The sequence below is a fragment of the Cryptotermes secundus genome, unplaced genomic scaffold, assembly GCF_002891405.2.
Source record: "Cryptotermes secundus unplaced genomic scaffold, Csec_1.0 scaffold545, whole genome shotgun sequence".
Classification (NCBI taxonomy): domain Eukaryota; kingdom Metazoa; phylum Arthropoda; class Insecta; order Blattodea; family Kalotermitidae; genus Cryptotermes; species Cryptotermes secundus.
In genome coordinates, this window is record NW_019737089.1 from 1197433 (window position 1) to 1220392 (window position 22960).

Consider the following 22960-nt stretch of genomic DNA (forward strand, 5'->3'; position numbering starts at 1 on the left):
TCTAATCAGTAGTTGATCTGTTACGTTGAAACCCACACTGATGATTCCAAATAGTTTAATCTACGAATGTACTTCCATGTATGGACTTAACCGTGAGAGAAGAATATTGGACAAAATATTGTATGAGGTGGATAGCAGTGATATCCCACAATAATTACTACAGTCAGTTGTATCACCCTTCTTGTGAACTGGTGCAGTAATAGACTCCTTCCACTGTTCAGGCAATTTTTCCTTATGGCAAATAGAAGTAATTAGCGTGTGGATCTTAGAACGTAATATTTTTCCTGCTGCTTGAATAAGTTCTGCCAGAATGTGATCACTACCTGGTGATTTATACCTTTTCAATTTGGCAATATCACTATCAACTGCAAAAAGTCTAGGATCAGGTACTAACAGCTAAGGTGTAGGACGTATTTCTGTCTCCCTAACATCACTGACCCTTTGTACATTCAATAACTGAGGGAAGTAGTTCTTCCGCCTATTTGAAATATTGTGGGAATCTGCAAGTATATCACCATTCTCTTCGTTCACTAAGTTACTTCTAGGTTGGTAACCCCTCTTGAAGTCATTTATTCCTCTATACAGGTCTCTTTGTTCTTACTGTTGATTGCAAGCTCATCAATTTTGTCTGCCAAATATTCCCTCTTTTTATTTCTGAAATGCCTGCTGGTTTCACATCTTTTATTGTTCATACTGTCCCCATTTATTTCGGATGGATCATCTAACCACTGCAATTTTCTTGTTTCCTTTGGTCTAGTAATTCTGAGCATCTTTCATCTAACCACGGCTTATGCTTCTTCAGTTCATAATAACCTAGACTCTCTTTGGCAGAAATTTTCATATTCTCTCTAATAGTTTCCCAAGCTTTATTAACACCCACCTCAGTGTGTGAGTTTTCTAAAGCTGCAAACTTGTTTGTAATTTCAACATGATACTGCTATTTACCCTCTACATTGTTTAATTTCTTGAGATTGAACCTCTCCCTATGAACTATGTGCATTGTTTGCTTACTCACTGGCAATCTTTCCCTAACCTTTGCCTCCACCAGATAGTGGTCAGTATCACAGTCTGCTGCCATGAAAGATCAGACATCAAATATACTTGAATACTGTCTCCTATCTGTCAAAATATGGTCGATTTTACTGTGTCTTCCCATCAGGAGATGTCCAAGTACATTTATGGATGTTACGATGTGAGAACACTACTTATGATTTTTTATTTTTTGATGTGGTAAAGTTTACTACTCTCAAACTCCATTATCATCACTAATTTCGTGCAAACTCTCATTCCCAAGCGTTGGTTTGAAAATATCTTCCCTATCTACTTTGGCATTGAAATCTCCCAACAAAATTTTCATATGGTACTTTGGGATTTTGTCAAATACATGTTCTGATTCTTCATAGAACCTGTCCTTTATGTCATCAATTTTATCTTCTGTTGGGGGCATGAACATCCAGAATGGTGATGTCACACCAGTGACCTCTTACTATTATGTATTAACGTGTTTAATGCATAGAATGCACATAATAATGAATAGAATTATATGTAGAATTAATGAAAAAAATATATAGTGCCTACTGCAAGTGCCATCCTTGGAGTAAAACCTGAACAGTCAAGACTAGAACTTAATAGAAATCCATGTCACATGATACAGATCTCTTTGAGTTGGTAACCTCATTGCTGATAAGGTGGATGCAGATGGAGAATTGTCTGAACTGGATTGGCTGGTCAGATTGGTTGAGCATTCCATACGTACATATGTGGTGTGTTCAGAAAGTATCGAGCCTTCGTTTTTCTCGCGTAAACCAATGAAGCGCGGGAGGCTCCCTTCGGTGGAGATGTGGAAGGGACATTCATGCGCAGTTGTGAATTTCTTCACGCCCGCAGAAAGCGTCAGTCGCTGGCAGTCGGCCCATGAGTGAGGATGTGTAGTGAGCGCTCATTGGATTCCAGTAAGGTGTAAAATGACAGAACAACATGAGCAGCAGTATTGCATCAAATTGTACCAAAAGCTTGGTGATACCCAAGTGGAAACCATTCACAAGATTCAACAGGCTTTCGGGGACGATGCCACGAGCAACTGATGGATAAGGAATGGTACAACCGCTTCAAAGATGGCCACACATCAGTGGACAGCGGACTGCATTCAGACAGACCCTCAACAAGCCAAAATGAGAATGTCATTGAGCAAGTGCGGACTTTGATCATGGAGGACCGTCGTATCACAGTCCAAGAAATTGCGAACGAGACAGGGGTAAGCATTGGATTGGTACGTTCAATTTTGACCGAGGATTTGGGCATGAGGAGAGTGTCCGCGAAATTCGTACCAAAACTGCGCATCTGATTCAGACTTTCGTCACCAAGCACAACATCCCTGTGGTTCGTCAGGCTCCCTACTCCCCCTGACATGGCTCTGTGTGACTTTTGGCTATTTCCCAAGCTGAAAATGCCGCTGAAAGGAACCCAGTTTGAGTCAAGAGAAGACATCATGCGGAATGCGATGGCCCGGCTGATCACCGTTCCAGAAGTGTTTCCAACAATGGCGGAAGCGCTGGGAGAAGTCACCAAGGAGACTACTTTGAAGGGGATTAGGGTTTTGTACCTCCAAATCAATAAATGTATTTCTGCTGACCAAAGGCTTGATACTTTTTAAACACACTACGTACATACATAGCTTCACAGATCTGTTGCCCATATTGGGCCAGATATTGAGCTCGTCAGATTAATTAAAAGTAGTTGCGATATACAACCAAGTCCAAATAGACACAACCTAGATGCAATAGGAATATAATACAATTAGGTATTTGCCATATATTCATCAATAGAATAGAAAGCTTTCAAGATAAAGTTTTTAAGTTTTCATTTAAATAAATTAACATTATCCTTTAAAATATATAATTTATGTGGCAAATTATTAAAAAATTTATGGATATATAATACACTCCCTTTTGTATAATGGATAGTCTAGCTGACGTGATGTGTAGTCTATTTTGTACTCTAGTGTTAATTTTATGTACACTATTATTTATAGGATAATTATTTTCATTTTCAGTTACAAACATGACCATGGCATATATAAATAAACAGGGAACTGTAAGTATCCCTAATTCTCTGAAAACCTCTCTACAAGAACTTCTAGGCCTCATCATTAACATTGCTCTAATTGCTCTTTTCTGAGCCACAAAAACTCTTTTCATTGATGACGAAGAAGAGCCACAGAAAATAACACCATATTTAAGTTCAGCTTGACAGTAAGCACAATAAGCCATTTCAACACTTGCCTACTTACTATAGGCTGTAGTTTTCTAGGCACAAAGGTTGTAACACTCAACTTATTTATCACATCATCAGAGTATTTTTCCCAGCCCAAATGATTGTCCAGGCACACACCTAAAAACTTAACATTTACAGAAAATTTAAGTGTTTGGTCATTATATTTTATATGTAATGGATAGTCCGTGGCCCTAGGGGTCATAAATTTCATTACGTGGGTTTTTTTTTTTAAATTTAGTATAAATTGGTTAGCTTGGAACCATCTATATAAATGTCTCACAGCTAAATTAAATTTGTTATTAAGGCTACTAATATCCTGTGAAGAGTCAATAAAAATGGCGTTGTCAGCATATAGAACCATACGTACCAACCCATTTAGAATTCTAGGCAGATCATTAATATATACATTGAACAACAAAGGTCTCAGTACAGATCCTTGCGGAACTCCATGTTTGCTAGTTTTCCATTTAGAAACATATGTAGTTGAGTCTTCAGTCTGTAGAATGATTCTTTGCTTCCTGCTATATAGGTATGTTTCAAGCACTTTTAGTAGGATCTCTTTTATTCCATCGTGTTTCAATTTTTGGACAAGCAGTTCATGATTGACACAGTCAAATGCCTTAGTGAGGTCACAAAAAATCCCCACAACCATTCTTATTGTTCCATGTTTTATAAATATAATCAGTAACTGTAAAAATAGCTTTTTGTGTCAACGCACCCTTTCTGAAACCGAAGTGATTATCTACAATAACATTATTGTTTGTTAAATGCTGTATTACTCTGTTATATATGAGTATCTCGAATATTTTGGAAAACCCTGTCAACAAGGAAATGGGCCAGTAGTTAGAAACTTCCATAATACTGCCTTTCCATGTGGTCCAGTTCCTTATATTTCCTATACCTGCTGTGAAACTTTTAGTTTCCAGAATCCTAGTGTCAACCCAGCCTACTCTATGACCCTCTCTGTAGGCATTTTTGGCTAATTTTGTTTATTCTGGAAAAACCTCTTTTTGATTGGGCATATGTTCACATATCCAAACGATTAGAAGTCTGCCTCTGTCGCCAATGTAGCTTCTGCCACATTCACAGGGAATGCTATAGAGACACTGCCATCTGTTGTGGATGCCTTTCCAGCCTGGTTTGCATTGGTGAACTCCTAAGAGAGTGTTCAGTTTTGCAGCTCGACCTAATGTTATGTCTGTTCCCTGTACGTTTGAACTTCTCTGAAACACCCTTTGCATATGAAATATACCCAAAGCCCAGAGGCTTTTCATCTTCATTTGGATGACTGCTGCCCTTGGAATTCATGACTGAGTCAGTGAAACCTTGGATAACCATTGAACCTTTTAACTGTTAAATTGTATATGGATGTGAATGTTCCATATAGTGTTCTTCAGGCATGTGTCATGTCCTGTTTCATTGCATTTTTGATCTTGGTAGTATTGGTATGCAACCTTTATATGAAGATTCTGGAGAAGTTTCAGACCGTAGAGATTTGTGCTCTGCTATATATATGTTTGGTGGTTTGTCTGGATCTGGAGCTGATATTGGTTATCTTGTATGGTGTGAGTGTTTTTGCTTTTGAGGTTTGTTTGTAGTTATGTAGATGGAACTTCCATAATTAGTGAAGTTCTGTGTGACAGAAATATCCGGGGTACAAAATAGTTGCAGTTGTTCCTGCGAAGTATGCAGTGTTCAGCTGTAGTTTTTGAAATTCATAAAAAGAATCAGAATTTATGATTTCTGTTTATATTAAAGTATGAACAATAGAAATAATTGCAGTGTCACATAGTACACATTTAATGGTTTTAATGCTGTGTTTTGTATTTGGGGGGGGGAATTTGGTTCATAAAATGGAATTTATTACAAAGCTGTACGAGTAAGTAGATAAAATGAAGCCATTTCAGATGTTTTCTTAAGAAACAGAATGTTTAGTTTGAGAGGGTTGTCATCCTCTTCAGGCTTTTAATTTGAAATAAGCTTTGTTTTATATTTATTGTTTCAGATAAGGTATGGAATATTAATTGTATGTCGTGAGCATTTTATTTCTGAGTTGGAGTGCCCTGATCTACTGCATTGGAGAAATTCAGATAAACCATGGAGATGCTGGTACTCCTGTGAATCTAGTGGGCTGTTTTGAAGGGGATCACGATTACCGTGACCTTCCCTATAATGTCACGAACTTGGCTGGGTCTCTGTCTGCAGAGTCATGCACAGCAGTTTGTAAGCAGCAGTTTTTCAGGTGAATCCCCCCCAGCATAATAGTGTAACTACTACTGTGTTATTTAAATGATCATGTCTGTTGTTGTTGTTGTTATTATTGGAGAGGGTGGGTTTCCCCATGCACTTAGACCAGATATTGGTCCATTGTGCATCCCCCTATGATATTCTACCAGTCTCTATTCCCTACCGGTACTGGTGCGTGCCATCAGTCCCGACTCAGCCAGCGAGTTCGGCCTCTACAGGCTCAGTGGTATCTTGATGCTTCCCCTATCTACCAGATGTGTTAGAGACTACTGTTGGGTGGGAAATGTCCTGAATTTTGCTCAGAGGTCCCTTTGGGACATGAGGTTCTTTTAGTGCCGTAAAGCTATGACACGGGACCCACGGTTTAAAGTCCCTCCTGGAGGACTTGTTCCCTGAATATCATGTCTGTTACTAGTATTATTAACATCATTTTCAAAGAGATGCAGTAAAGTCAGGACAGAATGGAGTAGTGCCTTAATTCTATACCTTTTTGTTTTATTTGCAAAACCCTCTGTACTTTTTTAATTAAAAGTAATTTACTAATCAACTAACTCTATGGAGCTGAGTCCTTCAGTTGTGCAGGTACTCCCAATGTTTTATGGAGCCCAAAGGTTCATTACCATTTTCACACAGTTCCTCCACTGGTTCCTACCCTGAGCCTGATCAATCCAGTCTGTAACATCCCATCCTGTATAAGTTCCATTTTAATATTAGCCCCCCCCCCCATGTCTTGGTCTTCCTAGTGGCTCTTTCCTTCTGGCTTTCTCACCAATATCCTATATGCATTCCTCATCTCCCCCATTCATGCTACATGCCCTGCCATTCTCATCATCCTTGAATAGGTCATTGTCATTATACTTGGTGAAGAGTACAAGGTATGAAACTCTTCATTGTGCAGTTTACTCCAAATTCCCCTCACCTCATCTCTTTTTGATCTAAATATTCTCCCCAGCATCCTGTTCTCAAACACCCTCAGTCTGTGTCCCTCCCTTAATGTCAGATGCCAAGTTTTGCACCAATACAGAACCACAGGCAAAATTATAATTTTGTATATTGTAACATTTACATTTTTAGACAGCAGAAAAGAAGACAAAAGTTCTGGACTAAATGGTAGCAAGCATTCTAATTCAGTCTCCAATTACATGGAAAAGCAATGTACTGTGTCATAAATATTGTACCATTTAATTGACACAAGTAGAGGTTGGTCTAGAAGTAAACACTGAGAAAACTAAGTATATGTTGTTGTCTCGTCTCCAAAATGCAGGGCAAAATCATGATATAAAGATAGGAAACAGATGTTTTGAAAATTTGGCACAGTTCTGATATTTGGGAACAACGATAACAGATCGAAACCTGATTCAGGAGGAAATTAAAGGGAAATTGAACTCGGGTAATGCTTGCTACCATTCAGTCCAGAACCTTTTGTCTTCTCATCTGCTGTCCAAGAACATAAAAATTAGAATATACAAAACTATAATTTTGCCTGTGGTTCTGTATGGGTGCGAAACTTGGTCTCTGACATTTAGGGAGGAACATAGACTGAGGGTGTTTGAGAGAACGGTGTTGAGAAGAATATTTGGACCAAAGAGGGATGAAGTGACAGGAGGTTGGAGAAAACTGCATAATGAAGCTTCATAACTTGTACTCTTCTCCAAGTATAATTAGAATGATCAAGTCAAGGAGGATGAGGTGGGCAGGGCATGTAGCACAAATGGGGGAGGCAAGGAATGTGTATAGGATATTGGTGGGAAAGCCAGAAGGAAGGAGACCACTGGGAAGACCAAGGCATAGGTGGGTGGACAGTATTAAAATGAATCTTATATAGGGACCAGTGGAGGGCTCTTGTGAACATGGTAATGAACCTTCGGGTTCCATAAAATGCTGGGAAATTCTTGAGTAGCTGCAGAATTGGCGGCTCCTCCAGAAGGGCTTAGTTCCCTGAGTAAGTAAGTAATTGTATACCATATGAATACAGTCAGTGGAATATTTTACGTCTTAAAACTTATTACTGTAAAATGGTAATAAAGAAATTTATTTATTAGAAAATGAACAAATGTACCCAAATGACTCTGATGGATGTTAATGATTGTTTCTCATGATGTACGTTTTCAGAGATGATTGAAGATACTTTCAGGCTCAAATCAATCTTAACCAGTAATATTCTGTGGTATTTATGTCTCATATTTCGCAACAGGCTTTTTTATGGTGATGAGTTAGCCCCACAACCAACCCTCCAGCTGGAGGACTGCCCCTTGTCAGGTGCCTGCAACTGCCGATTCAGTATTTTTGCATCTGCCCTCCTTTATCTGGAGCCCATCTCCTCCAGGTGCAACCTGAAGATGCACCATAAGGGCTCCACTTAACATGGTGTAGGTTTTGCTACCCCCCCCTTTAATTGTTCCCACAATCCAATAATATGCACCTATGCTGTGTGATGGAAAAAAGTACCGCTCGGCATCCGTATCAAAATCATCTTTATGATAGCAGAGGTCAATGAACTTTTCCTTGCTTTTATGCTGTGCAGCAGCACCATCAACAAAATAGTAAATATTAGAGAAATCTTTCAGTTTACTAGAAAGAAAGTTGCATAATTTTCTTTGAAATAAATACACGATGCATTATATTTTGAATGTAACGAAACTGATGTTCTCTGTCAGTTCATTTTGTGAATATTAAGTCACGAATGGATGAACATTTGCCTGAGAATTGTTCCAATGAGAACTTAATCTTGTATGATTGAATAATAGTTTTCAGAAAAATTTCATGTAACAGGAATTTCTCCAGTTTTAGTTTTCATCTTCAGTTCTTTATTGAAACATGGTTGCTGTTTTGCTGTAGAAGAGTGAACATGCAGGATGCGTACCTTTTAAGCAGAGAACTGAAGAATGTTACTACAAGATGGCACAGTTGTTTCTTGAGTTTATATGTCAGTAGATGTCTGCTGTCTATAGATTATATTGTCTGTGTTGTCTTCTAATCTCTGCTCAGTATTTCTGATTAGGTTCTGAGATACCAGATACATCTCACAGTCTCCCTGGCAGAAACTTACACTTTATACATTACAAATAATTTTGAAAGACAGTCAAATTTTGTACCTAAAATAGGAAATTTTATATTCTTATTAATGGGAGACACACAAAGTGCATGAATATACTCATAGCCTACTTCAGCCAATACAGAGTTTTTTAGGTGTATCTCTGAAAACTTTATGAACATTGAATTTCCCAGGACTCTGTTTCTTAACACTTATATCAGCGTCTTTTAAGTTACACAGTAACAGTCATTTTTGAAGATGGACCATCTTCTGGTGATCTGCTTGGAGATTCCCACAACATTTGAATAGATGGAAGAACTACTTCTCTCAATTATTGGTTGCACATATGGTCAGTGATGTTAGGCAGATAGAAGTATATAGAGCTGTGCCATTAGTATCTGTTCCTAGACTTTTTGAGGTTGAAATTGTTATTGCAAAATTGAAAAGGTATAAATCACCAGGTAGTGATCATATTCTGGTAGAACTTATTCAAGCAGCAGGTGAAATATTATGTTCTAAGATTCATAAGCTAATTACTTCTACAGTGCGTACAATCAAGTGCGCGCCGCGACTGCATCCGTTCTGCGGTGGTATGACTCACGGCAAATTGCAGCCGCGGCGCGCACTTGATTGTACGCACTGTATTTGCCATAAGGAAAAATTGCCTGAACAGTGGAAGGAGTCTATTATTGCACCAGTTCACAAGAAGGGTGATAAAACTGACTGTAGTAATTATTGTGGGATATCACTGCTATCAACTTCATACAATATTTTGTCCAATATTCTTCTCTCACAGTTAAGTCCATACATAGATGTACATTCGTAGATGAAACTATTTGGAATCATCAGTGTGGGTTTCAACATAACAGATCAACTACTGATTAGATCTTTTGCATTCGTCAGATATTGGAGAAAAAATGGGAGTACAGTGAGACATTACATCAGCTATTCGTAAACTTCAAGAAAGCCTATGATTCAGTTAGGAGGGAAGGATTGTACAATATTCTGATAGAGTTTGGGGTACCCATGAAATTATCTATTCTGATTAAAATGTGTGTAAAAGAAATGTATAGCAAAGTCCTTATAGGTAAACATTTTTCTGATAATTTTTGTATCCAGAATGGTGTAAAACAAGGAGATGCTTTATTGCCACTCCTTTTCAACTTTGCTTTAGAATATGCCATTTGGAAGGTCCAAGAAAACCATGTGGGACTGATATTAAATGGGACACATCAGACTAAGGCAGAGGTGGGTGGTCAATAGTAAAATGCATCTTAGAGAGATGGGGTGGGGTGGTATGAATTGGATTGATGTGGCTCAGGATAGGAACCAGTGGAGGGCCCTTGTGAACACGGTAACAAACCTTTGGGTTTCATAAAATGCTGGGAAGTTCTTGAATAGCTGCACAATTGGTGGTTTCTCAAGAAGATCCCAGCTCCAGGAGTGATTCAGTGACCATCTTGCTTTCTGACTTAACAGAAATGTGATCTTATATCCCTGGCATGATCCTGCTGGTTTCATCAGATAAATAAAATTGCTTCACTTTCTCTGGTTTTAAACTTTGGCTTGGCAAATTCCTTGCTTAGCCACTAATTTCATGGCAGCCCGATGTAATTTGAGGCCTTGAATGCGTATGGGATTTTCTTAATTGACCAGGACTATGGAAGACCCATCAAAATTTGAACATTTTTACTATTTGTGATCTGAAAATTTTCTGTCATCTGTGCTGTCATTTTATCTTCCCCTGAACCATTGCTACTATTGAAGCCTGTTAAATCGAAAAAATGATTTTCTTGGATTTTTCCTTCGGATACGAGTACTTGATATTTTGACATTTTTTTTGTCAAAAATTGGTGAGGTTTTTTAATGGCCTAAGAGAAACTGTGGGGTTCACTCAGTTTTAAAACTCTTCAAGTCTTCCTTATTTTTTCTGTCATATTCCAAGCTAGAAGAGACAGTTGTTTAATTTATAACATTTTCAGTCAAATTTGCAGAATTTTTCGTAGATTTATCACAGCTTCTTTGTCCTTTCTGAATACTAGGGACCTTTTTCTATTATTTGGTCTAACACAAGTCTTAGATTTTTTAAACTTGTGCTGATTGACATTAAAGGTATTACAGTGTTGTTTTGAAAACATTACGTTCTTTGATAGTTGTAGCACTCGCAGCCACTTTAAACTTGGCAAATATCACAATTAACCACTTGACTAAACCACTACAGATTTTGGTAGATGGGGAAATACAGCTTAACGCTACTGGCATCAGGTATGAACTGTACAGCTGAATGAATCATGATGCCGTGCAACTTATTGGTACAGTTCACAAATGACTCTTGCTTGATCACACCACCAGCAGGTAGAAAATCATATCTTATCAGTTTCACGCCCCAGCTTGATACTTTCCAAAGATGTATTGAGATGGTCACTAGGTGTTGTAGAAAAAACTTGCATAAGTCTGTTCATATGGTTTTTAAGAAACGAAGGCCAAAAATACAGTAGAATGCTGATTATCCAAATTAATTAGTGACAAAAGTAGTTCAGATAAGCAAAAATTCAGATAATTGGATTACATTTTTATCCACAAAAAAAACTATTATAGCACACAAAATGTATTGTGAAAATTAGTAAATGTAATTATAAATTAAAATTATGTAAGATTTGAGGTGAATTGGGACAAAGGAAAATTTAAGAACTTGAAATTTCAAAATGATGTATTTCTGAACTTCGTTGGTACAGAAATGTACAACTTTTGTGTGTTTGAGTTCCTAAGGATATCCAACAATCCTGCAAAATATTATTAGAATTGGAGATATTGTGACGTTTTTTTTTTTTTTTGTTCCTGAACTGTGGTAACTTGATGTGAAATGACTGTAACAAAATAAATATAATGTGAACACTCCTGGATTTTCCATGAACAGAGATTTTGTTCCTTTTTCTTCTCTTCTCATTTGCTTGTTATGTTTTTTGTGCCATTTTGGCACTGTCTCTTGCATTGCATGCCATCCACACTATTGCAGTTCCTTACAACTCTTATGTGATAGGCTTTACAAATTCTTGATTACAGGTATGCATTCTTCAAGAATGCACAAGCTTGTTATTGTGACAGTTCATATGGCAAATACAGACCTGCAGAATGCTCCAAGTCCTGTAAATCCAGTGACTCAGAATCCTGTGAAGGAAGCTTGTCTAATGCTGTGATTGACACTGGATGGATTGGTATATTATTCATATTTCTTTATTTATTCATTATTAAAATATCTTCTTGTTGACTTCTTTCCCTTGATGTCACATGGGAAGATTTATGATGTTCTTTCAGCAGTGTTGGTGATGTGGGAAAAATGGAAAAGCGGCATGAACTTAGATGGGAAAGTTTCTTTTAAGAATGGCTGTTGCGGAGTAAAATAAAAGAGCACAATATTTGAGTTTGTTTATTGATTTATACAACAATACTGTGAGACTGAGACTGAAATGAATGTGAATAGTGAGTTTGTAAGGATATCAGGGAAGATGGCAGTGACTTTATTTTCATATACTCCACAGCACTGACTGATGAGACTAAGGAGAGGCATGGTAAGTGCGATGCAGATATGTCACTCACAACTGAGATATGAAATGGTGAATTCCCAAATGTGAAGAAAAAGTTGAAGTACTACTCTGCAGCATCAGTAAATTTGTTGTGTGAGAAGGGTAGGGTGAAATAGAAAAAGATATGAGTGAGTGTGGGGTTATGGTTGGGAGTTGATTGCACAGATGGGCATAAGACAGGGTTGAAAACTGAAAATGTGTGAGTTAATGATGACTGTGGGAAAGAAGTAGCTGCAGCAAGGATACCATAAGTTAGAAAATAGTGAAAATGTGTAGGTAGTGGAGTTGAATTTCAGAGGAGTGTATGAGCCACTCTTAAATATTAGACACGAGGAATCCTCGTTTTAGAAACTTAGGAGATTATGCACAGAAGTAAAGTGCTCATGACAGACAAGGAGGAGTGCAAATATTTTTATTCTTGTATCAAAATTTCTCTATTTAATATTATTTATTAGGATTGAAATTAAATAAAATTTAAGAAAATTGTGTTGTGTACAATTTTTTTAATGATCTGACAGTTAATGATCTAATCAAATTTCTTAATCTGGGACATAAATTTTCCTACTGAATGTTAATGAAATTACTGCATTTACTTCACCTTACCTTTAGATTACAGTTGCTGTTTGTACAGCAGAAATTGGAAGGTCCTCTTCCACAATAATGAGACTTGAAATATATTTGAGGTGTAAAAATGTTGATGTGATCAATTATTAGACCAAAACAGTGGGGTCTTTTTAGTAGTAGTATTTATATCAATTTTTTTCCCCCTGGGGGGGGTGGTTGGCGGTGTACAGAGACTATCCATGGTTTTTGAAAACTGTTATAAGGAAGTGTACATAATTCTTTTCATGTTCTATTTTCCTTCTACATTGTCACTGATACTACCTAGTAGAAGTTGGTAGTATGAAGAAGATTGCCTCAGAACACACCTGTTAATCATATCTAGTGAAGAAAATTTCTGTCATTACACTGCCTTAAAAAAAGGTGTCTTTGAAAGACTTGTGTCTAAGTGTAATAACATGATTTTGTGTGGTTGGTTCAAAAATTTACAATGCGTACTGGGATGCGTAATGTCTGTTCCTAAAGGTATGAAAGTTATATTTTTCGGTAGTTTCTAATTTTCATGTTCCATGTCAGTTACAGTAAAATTGTTTTATAAAACCTTATATTGTACAGATTTTTTGATGTTATACATTAATATTTCCAGGGATAACTAGATGTTAGTAATTATGTCTTATTTTACCATTCAGATTTTCTAAAAACTCTTTACCCCTTGAACATTATTTGTAAGAATTTTGTGATATACAGTAAACCCTCATTAATCTGGTTACAATTGATCCATATGTGGGATAATACGGATCAAAAAATGAAAAATGCTGTTCACAATTGAGTGTATACTTTAAAAGACACATGTCAATTAAGAAGGCAGATGAGTCACTTGGCCATTCAGACAAAACGTGACAGTTTCATCAAACTTGCATTATTATGTCCAAAAGCAAGTACAGCAGCCAGGTCTTCTACAGATGAATAAATATCTTCGTCTTTGTATAGTTTTTAAATAAATTCTCTGCAATGTTATTTTTTATGTATTTTCATCAGCACTACTTCTATCACTAAATTTTCCATTTATGTGTGTTAATTTTTTTGGAGGGGGGGCTTTCAGGGCTACCTTTTGAGTCACTAATCTGGATGACCTCCCCCACAGTTACTCCAGATTAGTGAGGGTTTGTGTACTTTGACGTTTGCTGAAATTTTAATTTATGTTTTATTTGTGCAGTTCCTGGCCCACCTGCTTCGCTGGAACTTTTTAATGCCACAGACACCAGTGTGCAAGCAGTTTGGACCCCTCCGGTTGCTCTTAATGATGTATTCACTGACTACATTGTTGTGGCAAACTGTATAGATACATATTATACAACCAGCCAGCTGGAACCCCGACAATGGATGTTTCCAAATTATACTTTAAAAGCTGGATTACCAGACCTTCATCCAGGGACCCAGTACAATATATCTGTTGCAACCTATTTTCATGGTGTAACAGGAGTGAAGATATCACATACAATCTGGACACAGATAGGAGGTAAGCATGGCAAAGTTATGTCTGCTTACATATCTCACATCCTTACCGGCTGGTGACCGTCTCATAGCTCCTCATGCCTGCAGCTCCTGGCCATTGACTCCTAGCCATGTCTGACCTCCACTGGCTGTAATATACAAAAAATATGTACATACTTAAGCTACTTCTCACCGTAGTCAGTGATGGAATTGAAGCACTTGTTGTATTAGGAGTAAGTTTTTGTATACCTGTGTGAAAGATGTCTGCCACCTGTGGGCTCAGCCATGTTTTGATACCTTCCATCTACTCATTATTGTTGAAGCTTTGTGATCCCAACCAGTTCTTCAGGTGGGTAGATGAGTGATAGTCGCTTGGAACAAGATTGGGACTGTAAGGAGGGTGGTCAACCCACTCCCAGTTTATATGCACCAGCAGTGCTCAAGTTCAAGTAGCTGTATGTGGACGCACATTGTCATGGAGGAGCACTACACAGGATGTCAGCATTCCATGCCTTCTTTACTGTATGGCCCTTCCCATTTTGTTTTTGTTTTGCAGTACACTTCTGACATCAGTGTGGTCCCTTGTTGCATGAATTCTATCATCAGCACTCCTTTCTGGTCCTGTCCCATCCCAGAAAACAGTTTTTGTCAGCTTGCTGGCAGGCAGGCAGGCGTTTGTTTAAACTTCATTGGCTTGTTTGTTGAATGTGTGTACATCTACTGCTTTGACTGCTCTTTGGTTTCAGCATTCACAAATCAAACTCAGGATTCATCACCTGTCACTCTGATGATGTGACAGAAAAATTAATCGCCATCTTTGTGGCATTTCTGCAAAAAAGTCCAAGTCTAAGCTATTCTCTGGGTTTTGTGTGCACCCATGATCATTTTCGGAATCCATCTTATGCAAAACTTCTGATGGTGTAGCCTAACTATGATAATATTGTAGAGAACAGTGGGTGAAATTTGTGGAAATTCACATGAAAGTTCTGAAATTAGGAAGTACTGTCTTTCAAAAATTTTGGTCAACACTTTAAATAAGGTTATCCACTCAGTGCAGTTGGCCAAACACTTTGCTTTTAATCATGCACATTTGTTCACCCATCTTTGAAAATTCTACACCATTGTCTTATAGTTCCTTCATTCATTACATTTTGGCTGTAAGCTGCACATAATTCTTGATGGATTTCTCCAACACTTTTTAGTGTGAAGAAAGCGGATAATAGTGCGAATTTTGCAGCTGTCGGGATTATCAAACGCAGGACATATAATAACTCACTCTGTACAGATGAGAACAAACCCTAGTTGACCAGTTGAATGATGGTTTACAAGGCATTTAGTCATGTGATGCTACCTTGCATGCGTGAGGTGTCCCCTGCTTTTACATTAATTGCCTAAAATAAACGGAGGTTAGTTTCCAAATAGCCCTTGTAAAACATGTGAGAAGTCTTAGAAAAACATTCACAATTACAGTGACTCACAGTATATATGCAGGTGACGTGATTGCTCCCCATGTAGTCTGCCCTGGACAGGATATCACTGCCCATCTGACTCTGATCACTGTTTGCCAAATGGCGTGGGCTGTGATGGACAGCAGTTTTGTGTATATATATTGTAACATGTTTGGAGTAGATACTCCCATGATAATGCAATAACAGTGAGCCGTTGTGTAGACAATGCCGAAACAACGAACGTATTTCCCCGGAGATGAACAACAGAAGGCCGTTGAGTAACAACGGATGAGATGAAACTCGTTACCAGCGTATAAACAGCGTTCCCGAAGCAACGGATCGCTGAACACGTGAGACCGAACCTTGGCAAGAGGTGTCCTCTACCGAGTCCACAGAACACCTACATAAGCAGAGAGCTACAGAGAGCATGAACACAGTTGGAACCTAGTCGCCACACAACACCGTTGAAAGATAGCTGCCGCAGAATACAGTTGAAGTGATAACAATTGTAAGGTGTGTAAGATTGAGTGTGTGATAAAGATTTGCTGAATCCGAGACCCACGTGAATTTATTTGTTGCATGACATTCCCAACACGTGACAATATATATATAGTTATAATGGAGCACGAAGTAGTGTAGTTGGTTGAGGCACTATGCTACAAGATGGAAGGTCAGGGGTTCAAGTCTCGATGAGGTCATTGAATTTTTTTCAGTTGACCTAATCCTTCCAGCCGCACTATGGTCCTGGGGTCGACTCAGCCTCTAACAGAAATGAGTGCCAGGAATTAGTTAAATAATTTTCCTGGGGAGTTAGGCGCATTTGGCACGTAAGGCTGACAACCTTACCACTATCTTGAGCCAATTGTCTAGATCATGGGTCTCCAAAGTACGGCCCACAGGCCACATCCGGCCTGCAAAAGAATTGTGCAGAAATGCACCAATTTAACTAATTTTCCAGTGAGTACAGGTAAATGTGATTCCGAGCTTATTATACTGCAGTTCGATGGCTTAGCTGTGGAAAGGTTCTTTCGCACTTCTTTCAGCTCAGGAGTGAAACTGATATATTTCTTACTGAGAAAAACCATCAGGAACCACTTTTATCAGATACCGAGTGGCTTTGGAAATCAGCATTTTTTGCTGATCTGGTGAACCATATGAACCATTTGAATTTAAAGTTGCAGGGTGAAAATAACTTAGTCTGTGATTTATTTGAACTTATCAAGGCACTCAGAGAAAGTTGATACTTCTGGGAAGCCAAGTGTAAAAATTGTAACTTTGTTCATATGCTATACTGTGCAGAGTTTCATAAAAAGGGTGATGCAGAATTTCCTTCCTCGTTTGCAAATTTAGTCATTTTAGATTTGGAAGAACAAGTTCAGAAGCGATTTGCTCATTTGGATTCCAGTGCTCAGGAAATTAGATTGTTTCAAAATCCATTTGACTGTGATGCTGCAGATATCCCAAGTCAAATTTCAAATGGAAATTATTGAACTTAAAGAAAATTATCATATTAAAGACAAATACAAGGAAGGAAGTTTGATCAAATTTTATAAATTTCTGAACTCTAAGCAATTTCCAAATTAAAAGAAATTTGCTTGTAAATTTATCTCCATTTTTGGGACAACATNAGACCCCTGGTCTAGATAATGTGGGACCCTCAATGTCTCACAACCCTATGGGCCTTCACGGCCTGTTACAGGGATAGCTTTACTTATATGTATATATATATATATTTTGTCACGTGTTGGGTGTATAACGTGACAAATAACTTCACGCCTTATTGGATATAGCGAATTTTATTTCACACTTGCTCTTACAATCACACCCTTTACAGATTCACAGCTACTGCTATCTGCAGTATTACAATTATTTGGCCTGCAAAGGCTAGACTACAACTGACTGACTCTCTGGCTGACTCGTAACTGCTCACTGCTGACTAACTTGTCACTCGTCACTGACTTCGGCGGCAGTGTAGTTCTCTTATATAGTTGCAGTATTTGCCTGTTACGTAATGGGTACCGCTGTTATTACCGTCGTCTCTAGCAACCACTGTTTACCCGCTTTGCTTAGCAACTGGTGTTTACTCGCTTTGCATAGTGACCAGCGCGCTGGGACTCGGCTCACTTCGGCTCCACTCGGCATGTCACGGCTGGCGGGGAGGGAGGGGCGTCATCCATAGTGCAACAAGTCACAGTATATATATATATATATATAAAACATGTGAAATCAGTACTCGTCACGAGCCTCTGATGATGGAAACAGACGTAGTCTCTGAAATGGTGGACACCAACTCTGCAGTGAAACAGTTGATAATCCAAAAGGCTTTATTCCATAGGCCTCCTCTAACAATGAAGTCTTCAAATTATATATGTGTATTTATATTCCTTAGAGTGATTCAGTAAATTATTGACACTGAGACTGGAAGTGGTGGGTTTTCTAAAAGTAACTGATGACAAGAATAGGGATTCTGTAGTATTTTAGAAATGATGCTCCTGTAGATGACTCTTTAAGTAGTTGAAACATTTAAGATGATATAACAACAAAGATGAACAAATAAACGGAAAATGTATTTTCTCAGTTAATTGCATTTGACAGTGTTGATGTAGTTTACTTTAATATGGAATGCACATGCAAGGAACTCACTTTTAAAACATTTTTGTCTTTAGTTCATATTCAGAACACTGTGACTTTTTAAGTGCATTAAATACTTCAGTGTCACAGTATGCTGTCTGGAATGAAATATTTCATTTTCAGTTATTTATTGTTCTAGTTAATTATTTGTGATAGTAACATATTGGTGTTCTTATGTGAATGGCAAATAACATACCCTGCCATGTGAAATTTGATAGTGTCTGTGATCATAAGATGCCTGCAGATATCATGTGAAATTATTTGTTTAGATGTTGGAAAAGCAATAACAGAGTAGTCGCATTAGCATTTGAGACTGTGATTCCAGAATTTTCAAGTGCTGAAAGAATATAGTACTGGATAGTACATTTTAGCTCAGTTATTAGGTTCTGAGATCTTAAATGTATAATTTTATTAGCCTTTTTTTGAAACTGAGATGTTATTATTCATTCATATAGCTGTGTTTTTCATTTTTATGTTATAAGTCAATTTTATTTAACATGTTATGAAATTATTATTAACATTGGATTTGAATCTGTGTGAGTTCCTTCCCATTAATTTTCCAGAACCTGAAGAGCCAGAAGTACCTAGAATTGTTAGAAGAGACAAAGGTCAGATCTTGATTCAGTTGTCACCAATGGTAAATGAAAATGGTCCAATTACAGCATATCGTATAGTGGTGGTTTATGGTGTTGGACAAGGTGAATTCAGAAAAGACATGCTGAAATCATTTCAAGAGGCTGAATCTGAAGGTATACCTTACTATATAGCTGCTGAGTTAAATCCTCAGGTAAGATAAATTACCTTCATATCTGCATCACATGAAGTTAGAGCTTGAATAAAAGGGGCCCTAAAACTACCTGAAATGATTCTAGGATCTTATGGATGAATTTGTCGTTGGTGATGGCCGCATGTATGGAAATTACTACAATCCACCACTGCCATTGGATAGCAACATTCATGTTACAGTGGGAGTAGTAAGCAGTTTGAATAATGTTACTAAAGTGACGTATGCTCAGTTGGGCCATGTTGTCCTTAATGTAGGAGATAGTATACCAGGTAAGATGCAGTTACTAAACTAAATATGTAAATAAGCTGCAAAAAAATGTTTCAATTTATTTGAGTTGTGATGTAAATATTTGCTTTGTATGGAGATTATGTTCACTGTTTTCATCATAAGAAAGAGTGAGTTGTGAAATGTGACAACTTCAATAAAAAAATTAAAAACATACATTTTAGAAATTTATAGAAAGAAGCTGTTTGAATGACTACATTGTGTATTACTTCTGTTATAATGCACATGAGTTAGGAACAGTATACTCTGTTTTGCCATTTTCAAATATCTGCCACTTCATAAAAAGTAAATATAAAAACAAAATGAATCATGGAAAGTGAAAATGATGTACAAGGTGGTTCAAATATGACCGAGACTAATTTTTTTTAAAAACCATAATTGCCAAACACTTACTTGCACATGTCAGTCTTCAACATACTCCCATCTGGAGTCAACACATTTTTTCCAATGTTCTGGAAGCATCCTGATGCCCTTTTCAAAAAAGGCTTGTGGTTGGCGGCATATCCACTCCCGAACAGTCTGGATGACGGCTTCTTCCACAAACCGCATGCCTTGCAAGTCTGATTTGAGCCTTCCGAACAGGTAGAAATCACTTGGGGCCAAATCGGGAATGTACAGTGGATGCGTCAGAAGGTTCCATTTCAATTTCCAGATGGTTTCCATTGTTGTTTTGGCCATAAGGGGATGTGCATTGTCTTGAAGGAAGGCTACCCGCTTTCCACCTGTCTTCCGCTTGGATTGCAGCTTTTCCTTCACGTCTGTTGCCAGGAGGTCTGAGTAATAAGTTGCATTGACTGTTCTGGCATCTGTCAGAAAGTCTACATGGATGACCCCTGCCAGTCCTAGAAGAACGTTGCCATCACTTTTCCTGCTGAATGGCTCCTCCGCCCTCTCTTGGGTTTGGGAGAACTGGTATGCCGCCACTCGCGTGATGACTGCTGGGACTTGGGAATGAAGTAGTGCACCCATGTTTCATCAGTGATCACTATAGACTTCAAAAATGCATCACCATTGTCTTGAAACTGCTGTAGGAGATGACTGGCAGCTTGCATGCGCACCATTTTGTTCACGTCCGTCGAAGTGCATGGTACCCACCGTGAATTCACCTTGCAATAGTGCAGGTGGTATTTCACAATGTCTTCTACACTACCAACACTGGTGGACAGCATTTCTCCAAGTTCCTTGATAGTGATGTGCCTATTCTCACGAATAAGCGCGTCTGCACGATCAGTGTTTGTCTCAGTGACGGATGTTCACAGCCGACGATCATTTGGTTCATACTTCACGCGCTGTCTGCCCTCTCTGAAGCACGTACACAACTCAGACACACGGGTCCATGAGAGGGACTCTTCCCCATGCTGTTGTTGGAGTCTGTGGTGAATTTCAGCGAACGGGACGTTTTCTCCAACGAGGAATTTGATCACAATGCGTTGTTCCACGCTCCGCGGTACCTTCTGTTCGCTCATCCCTCTAGCAACTCCCAGACAGGACTGAACAGGTTCTAACCCAAACAGGAGGTAGGGTGGAGGTTGTGGCTTCAGTCTCTCAAGGTCACATAGCTGCTGCGCAGTGCAGCATGTTTACGCACAAATCAGTCCCGGTCATATTTGAACCACCTTGTATCATCATTTGTCAAGATGAGACCATTGTGTGGTATGTTTTGCTTTTAAATCTAGAAATGTAAAAATTTAACACTTTGGATGATTTGAAACAGGGCAGCTTTCTGACAAGGCAACTAATATGAAAAACATGTTACTGTGTGTGGGTCTACTGTTCTATGAGTAATGCTTAGTCATTGTTCTTGTAGTTACAGATACTGGCAGTTCTGGGTTGGTTATTGGGCTGTCTGTAGCCATTGGTGTATTTGGCTTTTTACTGCTACTGTCAGTAGTAGTTTATTTTTTGCTTCGCAGACATCTGGGTAGACGCAGGCAAAATTCTGATCAGCAGGAGCTTTCGCTGCAGGGTCCTATGATTGAAATTGTAAGTCAGTGCCAGAAAAAGTTGCATTTTAGTCCTATAACATTTACAGTTTTTAGTAATAATTATTATCCCTGTTTGCAGGAACCAAATGGTTACGCTCATAATGGTTTCATACCCGAAGAAGAGGATGAAAGAGTGAATCACTATGAAAACTTGAAATGTCAAGTATGGAACATACCTCGTAACTTTTTGGAAGTAAGATCAGAGATACTGGGCCTTGGACGCTATGGCAGTGTGATGAGAGGAACGGTTCAACAGAGGGGGTTTCCGATCCCAGTTGCCATTCACACGGTTGCAGACAGGGAGTTACCACCTCATGAGAAGAGATCAATGTTGCAAGACCTTGGTATTTTGATACGTCTCAGTGCTCATATGAATGTAGCAAGTCTTGTGGGCACATGTGAAAATCCTGACACATTATTTGTTGTGGTTGAACACCATCCTGCTAGCTTGAAAGATGTTCTCATAGAAAGTCGTCTCTTGGAACATTCTGTTCCACCATTCTCCGTCCAACTGTCCATATCAGATGCACGTTGTTCCCAGCAACGAATATGCTCACTTGCTGAAAGTCAGGTTTTGGAAACAGCTGTTGGAATTGCACGGGCAATGGACTACTTGACCTCCAAGAAAATTACTCATACACAACTAGCAGCTAGGAATGTGTTAATGGCAGATGGTGTTGTTCCCAAAGTTACAGGCTGTGGAATTGCTCGTTATAATAAGTATGGAGAGGTGAAGCATCATACTATTCTGGATTACATGCTTTATTTGGCAATATAATTACTGGTAAAAAACTTTGTGTATATGGTACTCGTTATGCTTTCAGAATCCTGACTACACCAGATGGACAGCTCAAGAAATATTCCGAGGCAGGCCACATGTGAGCAAAAGTGATGTGTGGTCTTTTGGTTGTGTTTTATGGGAGATCAGTGCACTTGGTGAGTTTCAAAAGTGTTCACTCACTCAGTCTGCCCACCTGACCTCTAATATGGACATATGAGAGATTTGGGGATTTTATAAACTGTGTTTTAAATTAATTCGCTTTTGCAGAATATATTAAAATTTATATTCTTTGTATATCTGTCAATACAATTTAGAATTATCTGTTATTAGGTGGGACGCCATATGCTGATGTTGCCACTAATGAAGTGGGCAGTAGGGTTATGCGAGGACAACGTCTTCCTCAGTTGCAGGTCGTTGATGATGACCTGTACCAGTTGATGCTACAGTGCTGGCAGTTAGACCTAGATGAGAGACCCACATTCCAAGAAATAGTGCACATTTTGGAGAACATGTTGGAGGATAGCACGGTAAGGGTACCTTGTAGGGAATTCCCTGTAAAAGTGGTATAATTATTAAATTGTTAAGAAAAGTACCTTATTGCATAATTTACCTGTATACAATGTATGCAATTCTACTTTTAGACAGTACACTTCAGGTAAAAGTTCAAACTTTCATCTCCAGACTTTAGTCGTACATACATTTGCATGTTGCCAGCCCTTGGTTTTTATATGGTGATGCAAAGTCCCGTGGCCAAGGTTTAGGAGATTTGTTGTGAGTTAATTTGGAGCTGTAAATAAATTATTTTTCATTTCATCACCCTTCTTCATTCATGTATATATTCGGTTATTTA

At 38.4% G+C, this 22960-nt stretch overlaps 1 protein-coding gene across 1 annotated transcript in view; it reads left to right on the top strand.

Annotated features, from left to right (window-relative positions):
- The first annotated feature begins 2206 nt into the window (after nucleotides 1-2206).
- LOC111870103 (putative tyrosine-protein kinase Wsck) overlaps nucleotides 2207-22960 on the top strand; it is a 29081-nt gene continuing 8327 nt past the window's right edge. The window contains exons 1-11 of the mRNA XM_033753683.1: nucleotides 2207-2254; nucleotides 4661-4838; nucleotides 5299-5515; nucleotides 11618-11769; nucleotides 13916-14218; nucleotides 18836-19059; nucleotides 19145-19328; nucleotides 21152-21327; nucleotides 21409-22059; nucleotides 22154-22265; nucleotides 22441-22637. Coding sequence (XP_033609574.1) covers nucleotides 2207-2254; nucleotides 4661-4838; nucleotides 5299-5515; nucleotides 11618-11769; nucleotides 13916-14218; nucleotides 18836-19059; nucleotides 19145-19328; nucleotides 21152-21327; nucleotides 21409-22059; nucleotides 22154-22265; nucleotides 22441-22637 — 2442 coding nt within the window. The remainder of the gene's footprint in view (nucleotides 2255-4660; nucleotides 4839-5298; nucleotides 5516-11617; nucleotides 11770-13915; nucleotides 14219-18835; nucleotides 19060-19144; nucleotides 19329-21151; nucleotides 21328-21408; nucleotides 22060-22153; nucleotides 22266-22440; nucleotides 22638-22960) is intronic.